Source organism: Halichoerus grypus, chromosome 10 (genome assembly GCF_964656455.1).
Source record: "Halichoerus grypus chromosome 10, mHalGry1.hap1.1, whole genome shotgun sequence".
Classification (NCBI taxonomy): Eukaryota; Metazoa; Chordata; class Mammalia; order Carnivora; family Phocidae; genus Halichoerus; species Halichoerus grypus.
The window spans coordinates 74,773,518-74,800,387 of record NC_135721.1 but is presented as its reverse complement, the minus strand read 5'-3'; the positions used below and the strand labels follow the sequence as shown (position 1 = coordinate 74,800,387).

The following is a 26,870-nucleotide window of genomic DNA, read 5'->3' as shown; positions in this document are numbered from 1 at the left end:
CCCATTTTACAGATGGCCAAACTGAGGCCGGGTAAGGTGAAGCGACTCAGCCAGGTTCAGACCGCCAGAAAATGGCAGAGGCTGGCCTGCCTGACTCCAAAGCCAAATAAAATTTAAAAGAACCTGACGCGCTGCTCTTCTCACAGCTGCCAGAACCCCACATTCAGCTCTTCAAACCATTTACGGATGGTGTGTTTCCTTTCTCCTTTTAACTTTCTCTCACCTACATCGATACTCGTATTCTTAATCTCACAGGGACACTTCTGTGAGGGACTCTCTCAGGCAAAAGGGCTCCCGGTCTCCTCAGTGTTGAGGATGTGGCCTAAGGAGACTCCACATGGGGACTCAGGAGCTCTGGATGGGGATTTCCAAGTCCGTTCTAAAACGGGGCTCACCCCTTTAAGATGTTTTGTTAATGCTTCTCGCAGAGACTTCTAGAAGGACCCACAGCCTGCCTTCTTTCTGCAGGTTATAAATCATCTTACCAGACCCGGACTGCTTAGAATCAGCATTGCACAATGGTTTCCTCACCCCATCACTGGTGTTTACAGATGAGGAAACCCAGGCCCCCAAAGGTCAAGTGCCTTGTTGGCGGTGTGGCTCCCACATGAGTTCCTCAGGACAGCGGTGGCGCTGAGTGCCGGGATGGCCTCAAGTTTGCACCAATGGGGACTTGCAGGCCAACACCTGGGAGGTTTCCTTTGGGGGCAGCAGCCTCTGTCTTAGGCTCAGAGCAGAACCACCCCCGGCTCACCCCGCAGCTGCAAGCTGTTCCCCTTTGCCGTAGCGCCCCTCCCTAGGCCACTGCTCCTCAGAGTCTGCCTTCCTCCACCTTTGACAGTGACCCTGAGGTGTTCCCAAAGGCTCAGAAGCCTGGGGAGCATGTACATTGTAGCCATAAAAAAACCCACCCTTTGATCCAGGCCTCCCTGTGGGGAGGGGAGTGTAGTCCAGGCCTCGCACCTTCACTCAGGCTCAGAGACACAGATCCCCAGCCCGTGGCCCCCAGGCTGCGCCTCCCACAATGGCTTTTGGCTCTGCATTCTGACTCTCTCACCCACACAGCCCAGTCACAGACACACACTCGCAAACGTAGGCTATGAGGCAGCGCAGGGAGGAGGCCAGCAGAACCCAGTGCCCACCCTGGTGTTAAAGGGGGCGGCACCCCATTTTTATTTGCTTCTCTTTTGCACATATTTGCATGGGCTGCTTTGGAAGGTCTCCATTTTCCCAATGAACACAGAAAAGTAACGGATTTGTGGGCCCAGGGAGCACAAAGGCCTCAGTAAGGTTCCCAAATGCCTTGGGTGGGTCTCAGGGTTTGGGTCCTAAGCGCAGGGGAGTAGAGAGAGAGGGCAGAGCACTGAGTTGAGTGGGGGGAGGGCAGCGTAGAGGCAGTAGGGGGGAAGCAGCAGCTGTGGGGAGGGGGCCTAGAAGACCTCATGGGCCTTGGCTGCCTTCCTGTGGCGGGGACCCCCGCTCTGTGCACCCTTCCACTTGCAGGCGCTGCTTGGCCAGGCTGGGGATAGCGGGTATGAGTTTTCCAAAAGTCCAGGTGCGTGGTGAGGCCTACTCCCGGGGGCCAGATATGGTAGATAGTGGAGAAACAAGAGGACGGACACTGAGAGAGGGAAAATATATAAGAGATACTGAGGCAGGACCAGAGGAAAAGGGTACCCAGGAGAGTATGGCCCCAGGATGGAGGGTGTTGGGGAAGGTAGGTCCTGCCTTTTAGGTGAAACAGACCTTGGTGGCCTGCCATGATCTGCCCTTCCACCCTGCACATCAGATGTATTCCCCACGGAACCCGAGACAAGGTTCTAGGTGAGCCAGAGTTCTGGGCTGACTCTGCAACCCTGGCTGGGTGACCTTGGGCGAGCCTCTGTTCCTCTCTGGGCTTTAGTTTTCCTCTTCAGTAAGTCATCCATGAGCAGATGATTTCCAGGGACCCACCCAGGTCTGATATTCTCTTCCACCCTGGCCCAGCCTCTCCTGGTTCCCTGTGGCTCAGGAAATGTCTACCTCTAGGACCAAGTTCAAATTCGAGTGTTCAGGATCCTTCTGGATCTGGTACCATATCATCTAATCAACCTCCTCTTGATCTGATCTGGGACCATCTCATCTAATCAGCCTCCTCTTTCCCTGTTTTTCAGCACACCAGCAGGCCCAGTTCCTCCCTGCCCCTTGGATGCTTGCTCCAGCCTCCCGTCCTTTCCCCACGAAGTGCCCCCTCCTGGAACATCCGGTCCTCCCATAGGCCGGCTTCATGGACACACATTCTGTCCAGGGCAAGACCCTGCACTTAGAAGGGCCCTGTGCTTGGTTGCTTGAATGCTCTGTCAATGTCATCCTGAAATTTAAAAATTTAAGCAAGGAGCCCTGAATTTTCGTTCTACACCGAGTTTCCCAGATGATGTACCCGGCCCTGCCCTCCTGTGCCCTCACCGGCCCCTCCTCCGTCTCGCCTCTCTTAGGAGCCCTCTCTGACCCTGGAGAAGGTCTGGCCTCCGATGGTGGGAACTGCTGGCTCCTGAGGAAGCCGAGGAGACCCTTGGCACCTCAGGGGCCCAGGCCTTATGTCACCTGGGAAAGTGGCTCAGGACCTGGCAGGGAGCATAGAGACCAGAAAGAGGCAGAGCCCCTGGCTCTGTTTTAGAAGGAAACCTGGCTTCTATTTCAGAAGGCCCTAATCTGATGGGGAAGCCCAAGCCTCTGGCTCAGGAAGACCTTAATCTCACCGGGGAGCTGGTTGTCAGGGCAGAGTGGGGGTGGGGCAAGCCCACATTTTGAATCTCACTTTTTCGACGCTTGCTGGGAACAAGAGAGGAGGAGATGTGGGGTGCTTCGGGGGGTAGAGGGGTGCCCACCTTCTCCCCTGGTCAAAGGCCCCCCAGGCCCCCAGGCCCCACCTGCAGAGCTCCGTCTGCAGGCACCTCTCCTTGCATCTCCAGAGAGAAGGCTGCACCTACGCCGAGGGGCCTGGGCCTGTGCCTTTCCCGTCTGCAGCCTCACTGAATGGGGTGCGCAGGACCCTCCGGCTGAAGGGGCCTAGACCGCAGTCCTCCCTGCTCCCTCTCCCTGGCCTAAGGACCTGTGGTCTGACCTCCCCAGGGTCTTAAGAGTCAAGCCCCACCCCCACCCTGGAGCCCCAAGCAGGGCCAGGAGGATTGTCATGTATGTGGAGGTGGGGCCGCCAGGCCCTGCAGGTGGGCCCTGCAGTCCTAGGCCCCAGAGACTGGAGGAGGGGAGGTGGCATGAGTGGGCTCTGGCCTCTCCTCCCAGCACCTTCTTCAATCACAGCCTTGCCCACATCAGGTAGCTGCCTGCCTCTGGGCCTCTGCTCGTGGAACACCTTCCCGCCTTTCTTTGCTTGGCAACTCCATTCATCCTTGAACATCTGACTCTCGAGTGTCTTTCCCCAGGAAACCGCAGGATCCCTGACCCACAGGATCCCCTGGTCTTTCCCATGCTGTTCTCTGAGAAAGCACTTGCCTCTAGCTTGATCTGCTGGAGGGGGCGGGTGGCTTCCTGGGGACGGGGCTGTGGCCTTCGGCAGGTCTGCAGCTGAAGTCACGCTCATGAATGTGGCAGGGCAGCCAGCCTGGGGCAGAAGGTGAGGGGCAGGTGGGAGCTTGGGACAAAGTGGGATTTCTTCCCTTCCAACATGGGCATTGCAACTTCTGGACGAATGCACCTGTGCAGTAGGCATTCACAGGTGACGAAGGTGGGGCTTGTCTAGGTAAGTGGCCTGCTTGAGTCACACGGTGAGAAGGTCGGCCTGCGTGGGCTGGATTTGGACCCAGTGATGTTGGAGACCTCAGCTGTCTGGCCCAGATATGTCCTGTACCAAGGCAGGGGGCTGAACTAATTGACCTCTCAAGGGCCTTGGGGTCACGATTTGAGTATCCAAGGGACCCCAGGCTGAGGCTCCACCGACTCGCAGCACCCCACCCTGAGCCTGCCGCCCCCTGACCCGCACCCTGGCGAGACAAAAGACAAATGTCTTCCCTCCCACCAGCCCAACCAGCTCCCAGCTCAGCTGCACAAACGGCCCAAACGTCTCTCTGGAACCCAAACAGGAAGCTGAGGAGAAGAGGGCCAACGGCCGGGGATCTCTGAGGCTCCTCCAGGAAACATGTGGAGAGGAGGGAGGGGCAGAGACAGGCCGGCTCACCCACAGCCTGGCGCTGGAGCCCCCCACAGGCCCTGAGCACCCCCCAATCCACCTGCCTCAGTATCCTCTTATGGGAGACACTGTGCAGAGGGTCTTTGCACCTCTCACTCCTGGGTCACTTTTTTCCTTTTTTAATAGACTTTATTTTTTATTATTTCTTAAATATTTTATTTATTTATTTGTCAGAGAGAGAGAGACAGAGCACAAGCAGGGGGAGCAGCAGAGGGAGAGGGAGAAGCAGACTCCCCACTGAGCAAGGAGTCCACCGTGGGACTCGATCCCAGGACCCTGGGATCATGACCTGAGCTGAAGGCAGACGCTTACCCAACTGAGCCACCCAGGCATCCCTAGACTTTATTTTTTAGAGCAGTTTTAGGTTCACAGCAAAATTGAGTAGAAAGTACAGAGATTTCCCATCTACCCCTGCCTCCCCCACTATCAGTATCCCCCACCAGAGTGGTACATTTGTTACAAGGCATGAACGTACACTGACACGTCGTTATCACCCGGAGTCCACAGTTCACATGAGTGCTCATTCTTGGTGTTGTACATTCATCTGTTTGGACAAATGTATAATGACATGTATCCGCTACAATAGTATCATACAGAGTAGTTTTGCTGCCCCCCCCCAAAATCCTCTGTGCTCTGCCTATTCATCCTTCTGTCTTCCTTATACCCAGGCAACCACTGATTTTTTTACTGTTGCCATAGTTTTGCCTTTTCCAGAATGTCATATAGTTGGAATTAAATGTGGGCTTTTCAGATGGGCTTCTGTCACTTAGTAATATGCATTTAAGGTTCCTCCATGCCTTTTATGGCTTCATAGATCTTCTTTTAAGGGCTAAATATGTCACTGTCTAGATGTACCACAGTTTATTTATCCATTCACCTACTGAAGGACATCTCGGTTGCTTCCAAGTTGCGGCAAGCTGCTATAAACATCCATGTGCAGGTTTTTGTGTGGACATAAGTTTTCAACTCATTTGGGTAAATACCAAGGAATGCAACTGCTAGGTCATAAACAGTGTGTTTGTTTAGTTTGGTAAAAAGCGGCCAAACTGCGTTCCAAAGTGGCTGTACCATTTTGCATTCCCACCAGCAGTGAATGAGAATTATTGTTTCTCTATATCCTCGCCAGCATTTGGTGTTGTCAGTATTTTGGATATTCGCCCTTCTAACAGGTGTGCGGTGGTGTCTTGTTGTTTTAATCCACAATTCCCTAATGACTTATGATATTGAGATGGGTCACTTTAAAGATGGGTTTTTTTTTAAATAAACCTGAGCTCATACTAAATTCATTTTTTTATCAGCTCACCCTAAAGGGTCGAGCACCCAGGACTGGAGACAGGCCTGAATCTCAGGCTCTGTCATGTCACTAGCTTGCCATCGGCCTTGGAAAGTCACTTACCAACCTGGACCTCAGTTTCTCAGGCTATGAAACGGAGCTCACAGCACTCTTCCCACTTGAGGGAGGTATGGGGGTCTCTGTCTGCTAGGATGTGGGTAATGGCTTGGCCTGGTGGTCAGTGGTGAGGGAAGCCAGGTACTGAGCCAGCTGTGACTGCAAACTAGGGAGGCCTGCAGGCCAGGACTGAGGAGTCAGGGGCATCTGCAGCGGGGCCCCAGGAGGCTCCCAGTGAGAACACGGGAGGGCGGGCCTCGGCACAGAGCACCTGGCCCCAGAGCACGCTGCTCCGGCTACGCTCCCTGCAACTTCGGGGTGGGGTCGGGGTGGGGGAACTAGGACCAGAGGTTCAGAAAGCAGGATGGGCAGTGGTGGGTCATGCAAATTGCAGGCAAAACTCAGGCAAACAGACAGAGGTCCTGGTTCTTGTCCCCATAGAAAAGGAGCCTACGCTCCGCAAGCTTTAGCTCAAACAATGGGAGAGAGGGCTCCAAAGCCTCAAGCGCTGGCCTGGGCCCCTCAAAGTCCTCCTGAGCCAGTTGGGAGTGGGGAGGGAGAATCACTAAGCAGAGCCCCCTCCCCCCTACTCTTTCTGGGGTCCATGGCCCTTCAGCCTCTTGCTCCCAGCCAGGCCCTGCCCTCAACAGCAAGACCCCATACAACTCTACTCCCTCTCCCAACTTTAGTTACGTATTTTTTTTGACACTACAGAAAAAGAGCAGAATGGCTTATATCCTAAGTGCTCATAAAGCATCTGTTCAATTAAAACACTAATTAAAAAAACTAATAATATATGCACATGGTAGGAAAGTCAAACAAAAGAGAAACATTTAAAATAAAACATGCCCTCCCTTCATCCTTTCCCCAACCTCTGACAGCAACCGGGTAACAGAAGAAAATGTTACGTCCACACTAGCACATATAAGCATGTGTGTCCGTTAAAGAGAATGTACGGGAAAGAAGGTTGAGCTGTCAACACAGATCTTCACTTGCTCTTTTAACTTAACTTCACAGCTCAACATCTCTGATCAGCACTCGCAGACCAGGCATATCCTTGGGCCATGTGGAACCTACCACCCCACAGATGAGCTGGGGGTGGGGGGGAAGTCCCCTGTGAATAGGCCTCTATGCAGTGTCCAGTCTCTTGTTAGCGCATTTGGAATGTTCACTCACCTCTTTCCTAATCACCCCTGGGCCAGAACCTCTGTGGCCCATCTCAGAACCCAGAAATCAGAGTTGCAATGAACCCAATGGGAGGCAGAGAAGCTCCTGGCCCTGGGCAAGGCATGTGGTTTCTCTGAACCTCAATTTTTGTCTCTCTAACATGGGGTGACCCTCTCTTAAAGTGGAGGTGGAGATTTTTAAAAGGTGGTATGGCCTGAAGAATGGGCTTCGTATAGGCCCTTCCGGAATATGGATGCTATTTGATGAGACAAAACTTCCCCTAGGACCTCCCAGGGACAGGAGAATAATAGATGAGGAAACAGAGGCACAGAGGGATTGAGGAACTTGCCCCAGGTCACACAGCTGGTAAGAGGGAAAATTGGGATGAGAGAGTCCGTCTGGCTCCGGAGGCTGCGTTTGGGAACAGCAGGTGAGCAGTGGTTGCTTCGGGAGGGCATGACCATGTTGGGGTGTCCGGGGCCTGGACAGCCGGAGGAAGCTGCACAGAGAAGCAGCACGAGTTAAATAGAGGCCAAGGGAGACAAAGGGACCTTCTAAACTGGACAAGGTGGGTGAGGTCACCCACCTCCATCCCAGGGCAGGGCGAGGGGTCCTCAAGCACCTCTGCATGCCTCCTCCATGGTACCCCAATGCCAGCCCAGTGCCAGGGGTCTCTCTGTGAGCTTCGACTTGCTAAAAGGAGTGACCACGGGAAGGCTTGCAGGGACGGTGGTCAAGGAGGGCTGAGAGGAGGCCCTGGCATGATTTAGTGTCATTGTGTGCCAGGTGGGGTATATTTTATGCGTTTAATTCTTGTACAACCAGATAATTTTACTGCTGGGCCATGGACAATCCTGCCCCCTCAAGGGTGGGTGACTGCATGGGCTCAGCACCCTAGGGGAGCAGACGGAAGCAGGGGAGGTGATCCTGGGTTCTCCAGGGCCAGGGTGAGCGAGCAGGAGGTTTCCTCTGTGGGTCGGGGGCTGGGGGGTGACCACGGGGCCAGCCCTATGTAGGCCACCTCTCCCTCTCGCCTGGGCTCCCCCTTCTTTCCTACTGCCCTGCCCTGCCTTTCACTTTGGCCAGTATCATCTCTGTCTCCTGAGTCATCTTTGCTTTCTAGCTTTCTGGTTTTTACTCACCTGGCCCCCTGGTGTGGGTTTCTACCTTAGTGAAGAGAATTTTCTCTCTCCCCTCCCTCCTGTGCATTCACAAGGACACACAGCCTGCTTGCTGACAACTTCTCCAAAGGGTTCTCAGGGAAGGACCCAAAGTCAAGAGGACCCTGAACCTCCTAGGCCACTGGAAGCCCACAGGGTGAGCCTTGGCTGTAGGGTCTCTGAGTCAGAGGCTGGCTTTCCTGGAGCTGACCAGCCCACCCAGGTTACAAGATACTTCCTTCAACCGTGTGCTCTCCTGCCACAGACCTGGCTGGGTTGATCTTGGAGCAAAAGGCCCTAGGGCTGCCGTGAGGGTGACATCGTCATACCAAGGGTACCTTAAGGGCCCGGGTTTGGCAGAGAGCGTGCCGCACAAATTATGGCCATTATTATTAAAGTGAACAACTGGAGAACGAGGGGCGATTGTGCACGGCCGGATGTCAGCTTGTTTGTCCAGAGGCTCCTCAGGAGCTCAGAGCAGGAAGAGGGGACCATGGCCGGGAGCGGGCAGGGGAGGCTTCCTGGAAGAGGGAGGCTTGGTTCGGTGCAGAAGGGCTGAGCTGCTGGGAGCCAGCTGGAAGGCAGGCGGCTGCCCTGGGATGAGGTGTCGGGGGCAGGGAGAGATGTACCTTTGGGTGTCCCTGAGAGACAGAGAGGCAGAGACAGCTGGCTCGGAGGCCACCCCAAGAGTGTGAGCACGCACGTGAGTGGTGAGTCTGCTCGTGAGTCTGCATTGGCTCACTGCAGGGCCAGGGGCTCCAGTGCCGGGGAGAGGCCTCTGGGACACAGGGAGCGTCCAAAGGCTTTAAAGAGAAAGCAACTCTGGGGGTGAGAAAGGCAGCATGCCTAATTTGTGGGGGATGCATGGCCTGTGGCAGACCCAGGAGAAGCCCAGGTAGACCCCAATGGGCTCTCCTCTCTGTCCCGCCCCTTGGGCTGGGATCAAGAGCCTCGGATTTCACTTCTGGAGAGTTCTTTGACCCCTGGCCTAGGCTCCTCGGCCTCCATTATCACCCCCTCCCAGGCCAGCACACAGGGCTAAGGCAGCAGGAATGGAGGACCGGAAGAGCCGCTCTGTCCAGGGCCTGTTTGTGGCAGGCAAGGGAAAGGCCCAGAATGGTGTTTACATTTTCCCTCCTTTCCTTCTGGTGGCCTGGCCGGCCGGCGGTTACACCACTGCGGTTTGTTGGCCCCAGGGAGTGCCTCCATTACATAACGCCTCACACAACCGCCCCTAAAACACACACGCACACTGGCACGGGATCAGGCGCACACACACACTCACCCACACGCTCTCGAAGAGATACACCTGCACAGTCTCACACCCTCAGTTGGCAAGACTGCTGTCTCAGGGCCCCTTCTGCCGCCCCCACCAGTAGTCCCCCAGGTGAGGGCCTCCCCCCATCCCTGGTTTCAGGGGGAGAGTTTTCCCGCCTCCTGGCCCTCAAGCTCCAGTGGGGCTGACCCCGGCCTGCTCTGGGGCTCCCAGGGGGCAGCCTTAGTCTTTGGCACCAGCCCGGCAGACGGACAACCACAGGCTGCCCTCTAAGAGCTGGGGGTGTGGGGAGGTGGGCTGGGCCACAGGGCGGTTTGAGAACAGGACAAGGAGACAGAGAAAGACTAGACCCCAGGGGGCAGCCTCTGTCATGCAGACTCCAGAAATTCAGAACAGGCATACAGGGAGCAAACGGGTGGAAATGGCCTCCGAGGCACAGTGGGATGGCAGGTATGTGTGGAGGGCTGCTAGGAGGGCAGGGGTCAATGCACCTTTCCCTCCACAGAAACACGTGAGCTGCCCCGCAACTCAGTTGTGCTGCCCTTCGGGGTTCATCTGATGGAAATCCTCATGCGAGGGTCTGAGCAGGATGCGTGTGCTGCCCTTGTCCACAGAACCGCACTAGTGCGGAACCTTGGCGGCCACGGCAAGGGCCCTCATGCTGTGGGGCACCATGTCAGCACTGAGAGAGGCCCTCATGCTGTGGAGCACCATGTCAGCACTGAGAGAGGCCCTCATGCTGTGGAGCACCATGTCAGCACTGAGAGAAGGTGCTGGTACCCCGAGTGCGGAGAGTGGGCCGGCATGACCTGGTGCTGTGAGCTGACGCAGTGCACGAGCATGTGTGCATAGCCTCACAGTCAAATCGCGGGGGTTCCTCACACAAACGCCGTACAGCAGTCACCTCTGCTGAGTGGGACTGAGGAGGAAGGTGAGGAGGGACACTTCCGGATGCCAGAACCTGATGTCCCCCTGCTGAAGGGCTGGGGCACCCGTGGGGGAGGGGTGGGAGCGGAGTCATGGCCCCACCATTCATGAGCTGGCAGACCTGGAGCGAGTTCTTCATTTCCCCGAGCTGCATTCTTCTCCTCTGTCAAGTGGGAGAGAACAGCACCGCTCTCACAGGGGGCTCGGCCTGCGCCGCAGTCACTGAGGCCTTTCTAGGAGCCAGGCTGGAACGTGCAAGGAGGGAACTTGCAGGCTAGAGAGTCCCCAGAGCCCTCACCAGCTGGTATAGGAAAATGTGCTCTGTGCTCCTGCAGAGGCCTTGGCGGGGCCCTGGGGAGCTGGGCGGGGTGGCGGAGGGGCCAGATCCGAGGCTGAGGTTCAGCGGAGGCAGACGAAGCAGGGGGACGTCGCGGCATGTTCCAGGCAGGGGCACGGGGAGAGCGGAGGTCCATAAGGAATCATCAGCCACCAGCACTCCAGGGCAGGTGAGGGGCAGCCGGTGCAAGCAGAGCCTCACCGAGCATGTTTGGAAGCGTGGCCTTGAGCTGGGGGTGAGGGCACCCTGCGGGGACTTAGGGCAGGAGGGGCACAATTGCCTAAGTGTTTTATTTTAAAATATTTATTTGAGAGAGAGAGAGAGGAGCAGAGGGAGAGAGAATCTCAAGCGGACTCTGTGTTGAGCACGGAGCCCCATGCGGGGCTCAATCCCAAGACCGAGATCGCGACCCGAGCCAAAACCAGGAGTCAGATGCTTAACCGACTGTGCCGCCCAGGCGCCGCTGCCTAAGTGTTTTCGAAGCTGGCCCGGAATGATGAATGGTGGCCAGGAGGAGGAGCAGCTGGGGGCTCCCGCTTCCTCGCTGGGTCTGGGGAGAGGAGGAGCCTGAACTGCAGAGGCAGTCAAGACAAGAGAGAGGGGGCAGTGTCTGGGCATGGTGAGAGAGCAGAGTCATGAGCTTCAGGCAGCCTATGAGGGAAGGGGTGGAGGGAACTGGAGAGAGACCCCCGGAGGACACGAGGTTCTGGCATCAGTGACTTGGATGGACGTGGTATCACAGCTGTGGAGGCAGGGACCGCGGGAGGGGTCCGTGTCCCTGGGGTGTCTGAGAGGAGGCAGGTCCCAGGCTGCTAGACAGGGCTGTGAGGTGCCACCATGCGGTGAGTGGTCCCTTGGTTTCTCCCCCACTGGCACTGGTAGTCTACTGGACAGAGGGGTGGTTTGGGAATATTTCGGACTCCCTTGGCTGAGGGAGGAAGGGAGAGCCATCAAGGGCATCATGGGTATGTTCCGGGACTGGCTTTGGAAAAGGACAACCCTTCAAGGGTTAGATGCTAGAGGCTTCCTTCCGTATAGCTATTTGCATTTTATAGAACACTCTAGAATAGTGGTACTGTTCAGTGCCTGTGGCAGTCGGGCACTTGAAATGTGGCTAGGCAACTGAGGAAGTGAGTTTTAAATTTTGATTAATAGAAATTAAATTTAAGTAGTCACATGTGGCTAGTGCCTGCCATTTTGGACAGGGCAGATCTATCTAGAATTTCTAAAGAAAGGCAGTTGCCGTAACTTCAGGCTCGTGTAGTTGGGGGAGTTTTGGTAGAGGCAGACAAGGGGGCCTTCCTGACGCCCTCAGATTTGGTGCCTGTTGTTTAAGTGTGAAAAAAACCCAAGAGATTCAATAATAAATTGTTACATTTATGTATGTATCTATACAGTATGTCTGTCTTCGTCCGTGTATTTACCAGTCTAGTTGACGCACAATGCTACATTAGTTTCAGGTGTACAACATAGTGATCTCTGTATGTGATACTCTGTTCACAAGTGTAGCTACCGTATGTCACCACAAAACACTGTTACAGTACCGTTGACTATATTCCCTTTTACACTGTGACTTATTCATTCCATAACTGGAAGCCTGGACCTCCCACTTCCCGTCACCCATTTTGCCCGCTCCCCCACTCCCCTCCCCTATGTCGCGCTTTTGCTGTGCCAGGTTCTCTTCTCACTACATGAGTTGACTCATTTAAGCTTCATGAGAGCCCTAGGGAATAGGCCCGATATTTTGTAGATGAGGACATCAAGGCACAGAGAGCCTTAGCAGCTGGTCCGTGGTCTCAGGCAGCCCGGGTTGCTGACCACTCTGCTCATCTGCACAGTTTCATCGGGGGAACCCTGAACCAGGCCTGCTCCTAGACACTTCACACGTGGCATCACACTTGACCCTCGCGGGGGCTTTGCACCGTAGAACTGTACCATCATCCCCATTTCACGATGAGGAGACCGAGGCTCAGAGGTCGGCTCAGGATTACACAGGGAGGGAGTGGCCGTGGGATGAGGTTTGAATGGAGGTCTATGGGAGCCTCTGCTTGTAACCCTGCGTGACACAGTGGTGGTGACACCTGCCTGGAGTCCTCCCTTGCCCCAGCCCCTGCGGCAGCTCTGGGCTCACAGGGTTGTGCTTTGTAAGCTCCTGGCCAGGGCCACCCCGTGGACCCTCCAGGCCCTCCCTGAGAGGCTGGAGGGACAGAACATCCCGAAACCAGCTGCTCCCAGCCTCTCAGCCCAGAGGGATTTAGGTCTGCTTTGGTGAGAGTTGGTATTTCCATTTTTACCAACAGCCCTACGGGTACAGATCATACCTAGGGAGGACAGTGTCCTGGGTGGTCTCTTTTTCCAGGGCTCTTGTAGAAAGCCAGAAATTGGAAAGTCTCTAGAGGGGTCCCCCCCACCCTCTCTAAGCCTTAGTTTTCTCATCTGTGGAATGAAAGGGATACACTAGGTCATGAGTTTTAAACCCTTTTAGCATTACAATTGTTTTTATAAGGAATACTTTTTTTCCCCAGTCTACTCTTCATACAACTGAAATTATTTTTTTTTTTTTTAAGATTTTCTTTATCTATGAGAGAGAGAGAGAGAGAGAGCATGAGCGGGGGGTGGGGGGAGGAGCAGAGGGAGAGGGAGAAGCCAACTCCCCTCTGAGCAGAGAGCCCGAAGTGGGGCTCGATCCGGGGACTCCGGGATCACGACTTGAGCAGAAGGCAGACGCTTAACCAACTGAGCCACCCGGGCGCCTGAAATGCTTTAAAAATGTAAATGTGGTTGGGGCGCCCGGCAGGCTCAGTTGGTAGAGCTTGCGGCTCTTGATTTCGGGGTTGTGAGTTTATGCCCCACGTTTGGTGTAGAGAGTATAAATAAATGAACTTTAAAAGATGTAAATGTGGTTCTCTTACTCCCCAGCTTAAAATCCTTCAGTGGTTTCCCCTGCTCTGGGGACAGCGCCTGCCCTCATGAAGCTTAGAGTCTAAGCAGGAAGGACAGTGGGTACATAAAGGCATTTAAAAAATGTTAAAGGATGACAAATGCTAGGGAAAACATAAAACCGGATGAGAGGAATGCCACCAGATGGGGGTGTTGTTTTAGAGAGGGTGGTCTGGGCGGCCCCCTGAAAAGGTGACAGCAGGAAACTGAAGGAAACGGGTCATGTGGAAGAGCATGGGGGGAATAGCAAGTGCAAAGGCCCTGAGACAGAGAGCAGGCGCAGCATGATTGAGGACCAGCAAGGGGGCCTGTGTGGTTGGTGCAGGATGAGGGGAAGGTAGAGTCAAGGCCAGAAGGTAAAGGAGGGAGCTGGTGGGGCGGGACAGATAACAGAGGACCTTGTAGGCCTCGTTGAGATTTTAGGTTTTATTCTGAGTGAGGATTTTGAGCCGAAGGGTGACTTGAACTAAGTGAACACAATTAAAGATTGTAAAAATTGAACACAGTTAAAAGCACAGATGAGGCAGGACACAGTCTACCCTGGAAGGGAACCCTGGAAGTCTTCTTGGAAATACAGGTTTATAGACAGTGTGAGAAAGAAAGGCAGGTAGAGAGGAGTCAGAGCAGTAGCCCCAGGCGATTTGAAGGAGCAACAGTTTAGATTCTTTTGAATTCTGCTCCAGCTTTTCCAGTTTCAGGCATATGATGACTCCTCTGAGCTCAGTTTCCTCATCTGTGAAATGGGGATAGTAACAGTACCTCAGTCTTGGGTGGATATGAAGGACTGTCCTTAACATACGTAAAGCTTGAGTATATGATGGAAGCTCCATAAATAGTAACTATTATTAGAATCTTTAAGGCATTCCTACCAGGAGACCTGTGGGCGTGAGCTGGGGAGGAGGGGAAGCAGAAGGTGATGAAGCACAATGGTAATATGGTGGCCTACCCCCTTATTGTAGGGGATGTGTTTCAAGAACCCCAGGGGATGCCTGAAACCATAAATAGCACCGCACCCTGCATATACTATGCTTTTTCCTATATATGCATATATACCTATGATAAAGTTTCACTTATGAATTAGGCACACTAAGAGATAAACAGTAACTAATAATAAAATAGAACAATTATAACACTATACTGTAATGAAAATTGCATGAATGTGGTCTCTCAAGATATCTTCCTGTACTGCACTCAGCCTTGTTGTGATGTGAGATGATAAAACGCCCCCGTGATGAGATGAACTGAGGTGAACGATGTAGGCATTGTGAAGTAGCGTTAGGATAATATGAGAAAACAAGAGTGTAGAAATCACTGAACCAAAAATACGATGTTCTGACAGAGGAATTGGTGGGAAGCAGAAGGCAGGCGAGATCTTCTGAGGGCTGAGCCCACTGCCCCAGCCCCATCCTGTGCCACCTTGCTCTTTTCTCTACCCTTTGGCACCATATCCTTCTTTCCTTCCCTCTCTGGAACCATGCTCCCTCTAACCACAGGGCCTTTGCACTAGCTCCTTTTACTTGAAAACTCTTTCACTGGCCCTTTATCTTATTGTTACTTACCATTTGCCCTTCCTACATTCGTAAGGGCTTCCTGGACCCTAAGTGAGGTTGGTTTCCCTGGTAGAGGCTTTCTCCCTGTCCTTTCCTTTTGTAGCCTGGATTTCAGCTTGTGCGTATACATTTTCTAAAAGGAAAAATATCATTTACACACAATAAAACTCACCAGTTTAAAATATACAAATGTACAAATTCTAGTATGTTCACAAGGCTGTGCAACCATCATCATTATCTATTTCCAGAATATCTCCATCAACCCCAAAAGAAACACATCTATCAGCAGTCATTCCTCATTGGTCCCCTAGCTCCCGGCCACCGCCAGTCTACTTTCTGTCTCTACGGATTTGCCTATTCTGAACATATCATGTAAGTGGAATCATACAACATATGGCCTTTTGTGTCTGGCTTCTTTCACTTAACATTATGTTTTTGTTTTTTAAAGATTTTATTTATTTGAGAGAGAGAGAGAGAGAGAGAGAGAGAACGAGCAGTGGGGAGGGGCAGAGGGAGAGGGAGAAGCAGGCTTCCCGTGGAGCAGGGAGCCCGATGTGGGGCTCAATCCCAGGACCCTGGGATCATGACCTGAGCTGAAGGCAGATGCTTAACTGACTGAGCCACCCAGGTGCCCTTGTTGTTTCTAAGGTGCTTCCATGTGTCAGTACTTCATTACTTTCTATAATTAAATACTATTCTAAGGATAGGCCATATTTTGTTGACTTATTCATCTATTGATGGACATTTGGGTTGTTTCCACTTTCTGGCTATTGTGAACAGTGTACAAGTTTTTTATGTGGACATCATGAAGCCTGCATGAGGTTGAGAGGGGGAAACTAACATTAATAAAACAGTTCTGGGGGCGCTTGGGTGGCTTAGTCGGTTAAGTGTCTGTCTTTGGCTCAGGTCATGATCTCAAGGTCCTGGGATCAAGCCCCGCATTGGGCTCCTTGCTCAGTGGGGAGCCTGCTTTTCCCTCTCCTTCTGCCCCCACCCCCTCATATTTGTGCACGCTCTCTCTCTCTAGTAAATAAATATAAATCTTTAAAAAAATAAATAAAAACCTTAAAAAAAAACCAGTTCTGAAAACCAATGTATCACTTTGGAAAATAGTAAGACAGTCCCTCAAAAAGTTAAAACACAGAGTTTTTTTTATATGATCCAGCAATTCTACTTCTAGGTATATAACCCAAAGAACTGAAAACATGTTCACACGCACAAAAACTTGTACACGGGTGACACAGCAGCATTATTCAACAAGACCCAAGAAGCTGGAACAACTCAAATGTCTATCAACTGATGACTGGATAAACCAAATGTGGTACGAGCCATATAATGGAATATTATTCTGCTCTACAAAGGAATGACAGCTGATTCATGCTACAACATGAACGAACCTGGAAGATGGGAACACTCCATGAAGGCAGGGACGACATCGGTCAGCCCGCCTCTGTTACCCCAGTGCAGGCATTTACTAGACAATCAAGAACCATCTGTGGGACGGTTGAAGGGTCCCGGCCAGCAGCCCCAGCGCGCCCTCCCTTTGATGTCTGGACTGATCTCAGGGCAGCAAGGGGACAGACCTGTCACCAGGTCTGGCCCTGGGTGACACGAGCCTCCTGACCGGCCGTGTCTCTGCTTTCTGCTTCACAACGTGCTGTCTTGGGAGTCTGGGCATCCTGTAGGTGCCCAATAAAGTCCTGGCACACTGGCTTGACTGGACCTGAAGCTTCATCACCAGCCGGGCCAGGAAGAGGCGCCCAGGTAGCACAGGATCACCTGCCACACACATCAGTCCAGTGCCCCCCCCCCAGCAGGGTACCCCTGCTGTGCTCCCTGGTGCAGGCTGACAAACAGCAGTTTCCCAGTGACCCCACAACCCCTTCTCAAGTGGTGCACGGCTCAGAGACAGCCTTGCGAGCAGCCCCTCACCTGTCACCGTGAGGGTGCTGGGATTTGGTAATGTAAGGCCCCGGACCTGCATTTTGAAGGGTCCCTCTCCCCATAAAACTGGCCCAGGGGAGGGGGTCCCAGGCCATCCCACAGCCCAGCCCGGCCTCTTGCAGAGGGGTCACTGGGAATTCTGTGTTTCACCAAATATTGCTGGGCTATGGAGTTTTATTTGAAAATAATTTTAATTAGCTGGAAACTAGGAGTTTAATAAATGGAAAACAGAGAACTTTCCAAGGCCATGGCTGGGAAACACTTGCTTTTTTAAAAATTCCACCTGGCTTCATAGCCCAGCTAAGCACCCTGACACAAGGGTCCGATTGCCAGAGGAATCCACAAGGAAAACAAAGCTTATTTTTAGAGAAATATTTTAAACTCGGTTTCAGTGAGCTCAGGAGTTTTCTTGTCTGTCTAAAATCCTTAATATCTTTCCTTCTATTTCAGAGCTGCCTCTCACCCCAGAGGGCTCAAGAACTCCTATCTGATGAGAGCTATTTCTGTACGGAGGAAAATAAAGGGGCCCCCTCCCCCTCCACCCAGAGAATGAATTGTTTCTAAATATGTCCCTGCAGTCAGGCTCCGGCGGCCTGTCCTTGGCAGGTGTGCCGGGCAGTAAGGTGGGTCTGGGGTCCCTGCAGGCCTGTCTGCCATCCTCCCACTCAGCCCTGTTCTGCCCACCGCCCTGCAGGAGACAGACCACGGCCTGGCCACCATTTCCGGGTTTTGAAAGCAGCTCTCAACTTGAAAAGAGGCCTGCTAAAAAGGGCTGCTTTTCCTCTGTAGGTGTTGTTAACACCCTCAGCCCCACAAAGACACATCCAGACCCAAACATACAGCAACACCCGCAGAACCTTCCTCATGCCCCACAGAGCCGCATGCCTACCCACACAGCAATAGCTACGCTCACCCCCAGCAACAGACACCCCCCCACATACACACACCCCCACACCCCCACATACCCACCCACACCCCCCCCCGGCAACAGACACTCCCCCACATACACACCCCCTACACCCCCACATACCCACCCACCCCCCCCCACATACCCACACCCCCCCCAGCAACAGACACACCCCCACACACCTCCACACAGCAACAGACACACCAAACCCAGACCCCTACTCACACACAGGCCCTTGCACACCAGCCCCAACAGCAACAAACACACCCACACCCAGACCCACACTCACACCCACACTCTCAGACTCTACGGACACGTACCCCCCCCACACCAACAGCCCCCCACGCCAGTACTCCCAGGCGGCAACAGCACACAGACCCCTGAACACCCGCATACAGAAGGCTCGAACATGTGCACACCCAGCTGGCCATGCAGGGACACAGAGACACGCACACCCCCCCCATATGGACACCCCCCCCAAGACACACCCTTAGACACAGCAACACTCAGATGCTTTCCAGGTTTAGCAACATCAGGAGAGGTCAGAGAAGCCCCCTAGGCAGGGGGGCGGGCCCTGGAGGGGCTGTGGGCTTCCTGCTGCTGGGGGGCGCTCACCCACCTCCTGGGCCGCCTCGGCCCCGCCCCTCCCGCTTTTCCTCCCTTCCTCCAGCTGCGGGCAACTCGAACGGCCCTGGATGGCCACAGGTCTGCTCCACCTCCTGCGTGCACGACAGAAACCAAACACAATGAAATGGGGTAACAACAACGGAGGGTGGCGCCAGTCCTCTGACGGAAGGGGAGCCTGGCTGTGGCTCCCTCGGCTGCCCCAAGTCACCAGGCCAAGGACTTGGCTAGAGTCACCTCTCCTTTGCTCTTGTCACCATCGCCAAAACGGGGACAGCAAGTGCATGGGGATGGTTCCCTCCCAGTTCAAACGCTCTCTAGGGTTTCCTCCTCGAACAAGCCCAGCCTCGGGGTGGGGTGGGGGCGGGTTCTCAGACCCCAAGCAGATTTTAATACCCAGCGTCCTCTTGCTGGGCCAGACCTGGGGCCAAGAGCTGTGCCTGTCTGTCCTTCCTTCTCTGGGCTCTCCCAGGCCTGGCCCTTTCATCCAGTCTCCTGAGCCGCTGCGGGGCTCGCAACCCCTGCCGCCCCCAGTCTCTTCCCATGGGCGGGTGCTGGGCTTTGGCCTTTTCAATCTTTTTTTGGTGTGTGTGTTGTTGTTGTTATTGTTTTTCCCTTTTATATACTCAGCAGTAGATTCAGACAGAGTGAGGGGCGGCAAATATGTCCATGTACTCATCCCCCCTCTGAAATAATCTAGAAGGTGGCACATACTAATTGGGCTGCTTAAAAAAAAATATTTTCGTTTTCAAACAGCCAGCGGCAATGCCACTGTTAAAACATTCTTTTTTTTTTTTTAAAGAATTTATTTATTTGAGAGAGAGAGAGACTGAGACAGAGGTCATGAGCAGGGGGGAAGGGTAGAGGGAGAAGCAGACTCCCCGCTGAGCAGGGAGCCCAACGCGGGCCTGGATGACACCAGGATCATGACCTGAGCTGGAGGCAGACGCTTAACCGACTGAGCCACCCAGGCGCCCCCACTATTAAGACGTTCTCAGGACGCCTGGGTGGCTCAGTCGGTTAAGCGTCTACCTTCGGCTCAGGTCATGATCCCAGGGTCTTGGGATGGAGCCCCATGTTGGGCTCCCTGCTCAGCAGGGAGTCTCCTTCTCCTTTTGCCTCCCCACCCAGCCTTGTGCTCTCTCTCACTCAAATAAATAAATAAAATCTAAAAAAAAAAAAGACATGCTCAACTCCCTCCCATCCTGGGCTCCTTTTCACAACTGGCTGCAAAAGAATTTTATCTTGAGTGTAACACAGTCTTGGACCCAGTGAGCTCCAGTTCTGCTCCCCAGCCTGTGACAGGAATCCCGGCTTGTCCTTACTTGCAATTTTTACTTCTAGTCCCCTTCATTTACAAGAATACTTTAGCACAGAGTTTTGTTTGCTGTTCATTCCAGCCACTGCAGAAAGACAATGACCTATATACTCTCCATTGATCTGCGGCAAGAGGAAATTTCTGAATGATTCCCCCCCCCAGCTTGCCATGCTCCACTGGGCCTCAAACACAAAACATCAGATCCTAGCAGTTGGGCTTTCAAACAAACCAATTTTTAAAAAAATGAATGTGGCTTACCCCAACAAGTCTGACATTCCAGCTGATCAAAAGTACTTGTTTAGAAAAAATAAGTTTTGGAATGAGGTGGAAACAAGGCCTCTGAAATGCAGCTTGGCCTAAATAGCACCGCATTTCAGACTTTTCCTCCCCACTGCACATTCTTTATGGTGGAGAGGCCAGGGAGCCCGCAAGGTCCTGCCCGCCGAGCCCTCCTGGGCTGCAGGCTTCCCCTCCCCCACAGCCGAGGCCCTTAGCCAGGGGCCCGGCATCTGGGAGAACTCTGAAACTGTTGCCCATCCCCTTTGGCAGCCAAGCACCAAAACGCTCCAGTTAACACCAGCGCAATCACGGCTAACGTGAAACAGCTGCCCGAGGCCCCGCGGGCTCCAGACCGACCCCCCCCACCGGCCGGCCCGCCCGCCCGGCTCAGCTGGGAGACGCAGGAGACCCAGCAGAGGGGTGCAAGCAGTGGATGATAGGGCCCAGCTGTGGTAGATAAGAAAACAAACTATTGCTAAATCTTTTACCTACTTTGGAAAAAAGTGTCTGAACTGGGGGGTGGGACGTGGGGGTAGGTAGGCGGGGAGGAGGGAGAAGGGAAAAACAGGAATTGATTTATGAACCTGACTTTGAAGTCTTGAAAGTGACGGTAGGAAGAAAACAAAAAGCAAAACCAAAAACCAAAAAACCGTACCAAGGTTTTGTTCGATTGTGTGCGAACCGGCAGACAAATTGGTGCCGTTTCTTTTTTTCTTCCTTCTTCTAGAGGCCTGGGCTGCAATTTGCTTTCTGGCCACTTACAGTCGCCGGAAGCAGACACTAATCCTTTTGCATAAAAAACGTGTGCACTCACTCCCAGAGGAAGCTGTCCGCATAAACACACATTACCCAGATATAAGTTTGACCTGTTCCATCTTCCTCCTCTTTCCTTCCTTCTTCGGACAAGGACACAACCAGGCTTCCCAAAGTGCAGGCAAAACTCTGCTTCCCCAGCCCGAGAGAGGCTGGGGCCTAACCCCACCGCCTCCTCTTCCGCAGTGGAACACTCTAGGGGCCTGCAGGCCCGGGGCTGGCCATACCCTCCCGCATTCCCCACCCTAGCCCTGGCCGCTCTCCGTTCCCTGCGCGTCCCAGCAAAAAAGAAAAAAAAGAAAAGAAAAAAAAAGAAAAAAAAAAATCGGACCTTCAGCTGCCACCGCAGACACGTGACCCATTTGGTGACTCACAGGCGGGCCACACCCCTTCAGGCCTTCAGCCAGGGCCTGCCACCAGCCAGCCAGCCAACACAGGGATGCATCTTATTACCAAGGGGAACAGCTAACTAATGCCCTTGACAGTCCAAATAATTACTTCAGCTGAAGAACTTGCTATAAAATACATAGGGGCAGGCCCTTCTGAACCCGGCCTGTGCCAGCTCCCAAAATCTTAGCCCCCCAACCCCTCCGAGGCCTGGGCGATGCCTGACAAGGTGGTGGTTAAGCGGAAACGCTCGGATGTTCCAGTTTGGGGAAAAAAAAAAAAAGCATCTTACACATTAATACCTTTTTTCCCAAAAATTTTATTGGGGGAAAACTACAAAACATTTACAGTACAATGTTTACAGTCACAATTTGTAGTGAACTGATTCCCCAAAATATATTACAACTCAAGTTGACTTATCTTGTTACATTCAAAATCCTACTTCTGTCAAAGTAGTCCAGAGTACATACATACATAGTGCTCCAACTGTCCCTACGTACGCACTAAAGCTACTGCTCATTCATCCGCTGTCCAGGAAAGCATTCCTGCCCTTCTACACACGCAAAAAAAAAAAAAAGTACAAGTTTTGGAATTTTCTGTAATGAAACAAGGCATATTCATGTACTACATACCATTTTTTAGCACTAAGAGGTGGCCTCTTCACTTTAGATCTATATAAGAAAGTGGTAAATATCTTTTCCTTTTGTGCAGTTGAACCCATCCTACATTCAAATTCTCTCAAGGACTAATAGAAAAATACTTATTTGGTTGAGGAAGATTTAAGGCAAGTTCTGGCCCTTCCAAAGGCACTGTGAGACTAACCCCCCACCCCATTATTGCTACATAGGTCTTTATACGCAGAGTAGGTCACAGAATTGCAGAGTAGGTCACAGAATTGGTGGAACAACAAAGCTTTTTCTTGTTTAAAAAAAAGTTGGAATGAGAAAAGCATGCCACATTGAAGCCTGATTGCAAAGTATGTGGTCAACTTTTTTTTCATCAAAGTTGGATGGGCTACAACCATTATACATTCTAAGAAAACTCATTAAGATATTCCTCAAACTACTTCCACAGCATCAGGATAGATTTCTGTAAAGAAATCATGCAAATCTTTCAAAATTTACGTAAACAAGGAAAGAAATTAATGAAATAAATATTACATACAATCTCTTAAATTAAGATTTTTTTACTCATTTACAATAAAATAACCAAGTGAAGTTACAAAAGGCATATATTACTGTGAAAAGAACATACACTCCACATTTTGCCGATTAATAATGGCAATCATAATTTAACATAATAAAAGAATATATATCTATTGCTTTTCATCATACTTGATAAATACAGTATGAACAAAAATTTCAATGTATACTTTTCACAAGATAATAAATAAGTTAAATAGTTTTTTCATATTGAGTTGTGGTGCAGTGGTGCGAAATCAACTCAAAACAGCTAAAAATTCAGCAGTTATTCCCCCCAACGATTAGGAACTAAGCTCTGCCCAAGGCTTCCAGAAAAGAGCAGACAAAATGGTTCTAAAATTAAACATCCACTAAGTGGTGGCAATGACACCAGTAACCAGTAGGAAACTTTGGAATGCAGGTGGGGTTTTTTTTTTTTGTTTTTTTTCCCAGACGTAAATAACTTTGTGCCAAACAAAAACCTATGGAGCTGAAGACTACAATCAAGGCATATTCCTGGTACAATACTGGATTCCAGAAGCTTAGAGGTTTAGCAAGGTGGTGGCTGGCTGGTTTGTTTACAATGGTCTGAGACAAACGACAATTAGGAACTTCTCTCAAGATAAGAGTTCCCACATCTGGACTGTAACTAATGCTTTTCAAGTGAAGATATGGAATGGTGGTTGGTAGCTGCTGGTGCTGGGTTGATTTTTTTTCCCTAAAGTCCCAAACTCCTAGGAGACCTAAAGAAGTTTTAAGTGTTTGGTTTTTTTGTTCTGTTCGCATCACAACTGCCCTGTTGTGAAAATTTTGTTCATCAATACAAAAGTTCGTTGGCTTTTTTTGCTCAACAAGAATGAAACTTCGTAATAATAATAAAAATAATTAAAAAAAAAAACAAAACAAAAAAGAGGAAACCGAAAGGGGAGGGGTGGGAGCCCCCCCCGGCACACAAGTTCGAGTCCAAGTGCTCGGTGCGGCCCGCAGTCTGCTCGTGGCCTGTCAACCCCCCCGACCGACTCCCGTGCCCCTCCCTGCCCCTAACAGGACTCCAGATGGCAGGGGCGCCCTCCAACACCCCCAGAACGGCCTTCCCTTCCTCCTCCGCGCTGGCGCCCTCTTGCCGCCTCAGTCGTCGGAGATGGACAGGCGGCTGAAGATGGGCAGGCGGCGGCCGGGGTCGAGGCTGGGGGACTCGGAGCCGCTGAGGCTGCCCGAGCTCAGGGAGCCGCTCAAGTAGCTGTCGCGGTCCGACAGCGAGTCCGGGGGGCTAGGGGGCGCGTCGAACACGGGCGACTCGGACAGGCGGCGCGGCAGCTGGAAGCTGAAGGGCGGCGAGGGCGGCGCGGCGGCACTGGCAGGGAGGGGCGCGCTGGGCGGCGCCGGGGGCTGCGCGGGGGGCACCAGGCCCTGCTGCTGCTGGCTGCGATAGTACGCGGCGGCCACGGCGGCGAAGCTGTGGGTCTGGATGGCGAGCGGCGTGATGAGGCTGCTCAGCTCCGGGCCGAACGCAAAGGCGTTGTTGGCGCACGAGGCCGACGAGCAGGCCGCGCACTGGGCGCCCGGCGCCAGCAGGTCCTCGGCGCCCCCGGTGCCGTACAGCAGGGCCGCGGCGGCCGCAGCCGCTGCCGAGGCACAGCACGTCGGGGCGCCCGAGGGCGTGGAGGCCGCGGAGGCCGACGAGCAGGACGAAGCGGACGAGGAGCAGGACGAGGCCGAGGAGCAAGAGGGCGGCGGCGGCGGCGTGCGCGACGTGGGGCTGTCGAGCAGCAGCGGCGACTCGAGGCCCCCCGGGGGCTGGTGGTGGCCCGACGGGAAGCCCGAGAAGCTAAGGCTGTGATGCAGCTTGGGCCGCGGCTCCCGGGGGAAGCCCAGGTGCAGCGCGTCCCGCGCGCTAAAGGCGCGCAGGTCCCCGGAGGCGCCCCCCGACGGCGCGGGCCGCCGCTCGTCGGCGTTGTGGATGAAGTGGCAGCGCGGCCCGTAGGGGCAGAAGCCGATGGTGTGGAAGGTGCGGCACAGCTCCGTCTTGTACTTGGGGTGCCGGGTCAGGCTGCGCAGCTCGTGGAAGCCGTGCGCGAACTGGCACTTCTCGCCGTACTTGCACGTGCCGCTCTCCTCAAAGGGCCGGCAGAGCTCAGTCTTGTAGCGCGTCGAGTTGATCTGGGAGCCTCCGCCCCCCTTCTGCTGCTGCTGCTGCAGGTGCAAGAGGTGCTGGCTGCGCTCGCCGTTCTCGCTGAACGAACGGTCCCGAAATTTGTTCTCCTTGTTCAGCAGGGCTGTGCCGCCGCCCCCTGACGGCTCCTTGAGGGTGCCGTAGGAGGCCGGGCCGCCCGCCGCCCCGCTGCCGCAGCTGCTGCCGTTAGCCGCGCCCGGGAACTTGGGCGAGCAGCTGCCGGGGCTAGGCGCGGGGTGGGCGAGTGCGTGCAGGTTGCTGGCCGAGTGCCGTCGGAGAAAGCCCGGCGTGAAGCCCGAGCTAGGGGCGGCGGCCACGGGCGTCCCCACCGCCTTCTTGTCCAGCATGTTCAGATTGAGGTTGGCCAGGGATTTCTCCGTCTGCCAAAAGGAGGGGGGCGAGGACGGGATGAAATATGGGAAGGGAGGGATGAGTTGGGGCGAGTTGCAGAGGAACTTCAGCCTTCTGATTCTTCTTCCTTTTCGCAGATTTCGGTTCGGCCCCCACCCTCCACCCGTACACGCGCAAAAGAATCAAGTTCGCGTTGGGAGGAGCCGACTCCCACCCCAGGCCGCGGTCAGTTTCGACATGTGATCCTCAGCCCGTAGGCCGCCAGCCTGGGCGGCGCAAACCCCGTCCGGGAAGCCCCGGGCAGCGTGGCCGCGGTCGGCGCCGGAGAAACTAAACAGCGACAGCGGCTCCCTCCTGCCCTTCCTCCCTGCTCCTTCTCCCCGCCCACAAAGCACGAACACACACTACAACAAACTCCAGAACTTTTCCCGACCCCAAAGTCAAGGTGGGGAGGGGTGCCCCAAAAGCGGAGGGCAGAAGCAAAGTCTGAAAACTCGAGGGGCTTCCTGCCTGCCCGCCTTCCTCCCTCCTTGTTCCCTCGCGTACCTTGCACAAGAAGTCGATATCGTAGAAGGCGGACAGAAGCGTGGTCGACATGTTTCTGGATCGTGTAATGGTCGGACTTGCAGGCAGGGAGGTCCGGAGGAGCCCTCGGGGCGGCACGGCCGGGCTCGAGCCACGACGAATAACGGGTGACCGGCGGGGGAGGGACCGAAAGTTTGCCGGGGGACGAGACTAGAGGGAGAGGGAAGCAGCGTGGACTGGTTTGAGGGTGCCCGGGAGTGCGGAGCGGGGGGGAAAAAGGAGAGAGAAGCAGAGAGCGCGCCTCCGCGCCCCGGGGTGCCCGGCCCGCCCCCCCCCCGCGCGGAGCCGACGACAGCTCGCGGACTGCTGGAACTCCGCGGCCCGCGAGCGCGCGCCCTATATAGAGCCCGGGAGCGCGGCAGCGGCGGGGCGGGCGTGCCGGGGGAGGGGACAGAACGCTGACCCCGCCGGGGTCTCCAGGCAACGCCGCCCGCCGGCTCGCGGACGTCAAGCGCCTTCGTGGCCTCCCATTGGCCGCCGCCAATTTTTTTTCCTCCGGGGGAGGGGGCGGGAGGCCTTGGGGCGGGGCAGGGTGCAGGAGCGCCCGCGGCGGCGTGGAGAGTTCGTTCCTGTTGGGTGCTGCCGGGTGGCGGCGGGAAGATAAGGCTCCCCTCCTTTGGGGTTGCACTGCTGGAAATCCCCTGCACGTTTAACGTGGCCAGGGTTCTGCAGCTCTGGACGTGTCTCTCCCCGTCCGATCCTGCTAGGCGAAATTGCAGAGCTTTAATCTCCTACTCTCGGTTCTAGACTGGGCGCGGGAATTGCAAAATGCGAGAATATTGCAACCGTCCGCGCGGTCCGGCTGCCTTGCAAAGAGTGCTCCGGCCGGGGGGCGGGGGCTCAGGGCCTGCGTCCGGTGGGTGGCGGCTCCATCCCGACTGCACGTGGAGACGCGGTGGGGGTGGGGGTGGGGGTGGGGGCGGGAGTGGCCACGCGGCCGCGGCAGTCTCGCCCGGAGGAGCCTGGGCCCGTTTCTCCGCCCCCCTCCCCGCCCAGGCTGCAGTAAACAGGGCTTCAGCGCCGGGGCCTGCCGGGCTGGGCTGAGTGTCTGAGGACAAGGCGCTGGCTTTGCTAATCACATCACAAGACCTTGAGCCAGGGCCAAAGGCGCGGAGTGGCGCGGAGCATCCCGGGCGGGGGAGCGGGCTGGGAGGACGGGAGGAAAGGCCGGGAGAGCTGCGCAAGCATGGAGGCGACTTCCCGCCACCCCGTTCTTCCGCTGATCGGCCCGGCCTTCCCCAACCCTCCCGGGGGATGGGGTGCAGCTGCCGGCTGAGGCTCCCCGCCCGCCGCAGCCTTACCCCGGCGCGCCCTCCAGGCCCCTTCTCTCGCCGGCCGTTGGGGGCGCCGCGCCCTGCTTTAGTTCGTTGTGGGC

At 54.3% G+C, this 26,870-nt stretch overlaps 1 protein-coding gene and 1 long non-coding RNA gene across 3 annotated transcripts; both read right to left on the bottom strand.

Moving 5' to 3' along the window:
* Positions 1-10,831: 10,831 nt before the first annotated feature.
* LOC144379239 (uncharacterized) lies at positions 10,832-21,288 on the bottom strand. 2 transcript variants are annotated; one of them, XR_013441847.1, is made up of 3 exons: positions 20,661-21,288; positions 14,943-15,066; positions 10,832-14,116 (listed from the first exon to the last, which is right to left on the bottom strand). It is a non-coding gene; the product is annotated as an uncharacterized LOC144379239 (long non-coding RNA). The 2 variants fall into 2 exon arrangements; XR_013441848.1 differs by having other exon boundaries at positions 20,855-21,288.
* Positions 21,289-21,504: 216 nt separating this feature from the next.
* ZFP36L2 (ZFP36 like 2 zinc finger CCCH-type) lies at positions 21,505-25,865 on the bottom strand. Its single transcript, XM_036073713.2, has 2 exons — positions 25,457-25,865; positions 21,505-24,939 (listed from the first exon to the last, which is right to left on the bottom strand). Exons 1-2 carry the CDS (start codon positions 25,505-25,507, stop codon positions 23,515-23,517), a joined length of 1,476 nt encoding a protein of 491 aa, XP_035929606.1. The 5' UTR covers positions 25,508-25,865; the 3' UTR covers positions 21,505-23,514.
* Between the last annotated feature and the right edge of the window lie 1,005 nt (positions 25,866-26,870).

Bases quoted from the DNA above. Each gene is read 5' to 3' on its own strand.
- ZFP36L2 (XM_036073713.2), bottom strand. From the start codon at position 25,507: ATGTCGACCACGCTTCTGTCCGCCTTCTACGATATCGACTTCTTGTGC. The intron at 24,940-25,456 runs GTACGCGAGGGA...TCCTTTTGGCAG, and splicing joins ATATCGACTTCTTGTGCAAG to ACGGAGAAATCCCTGGCCAA.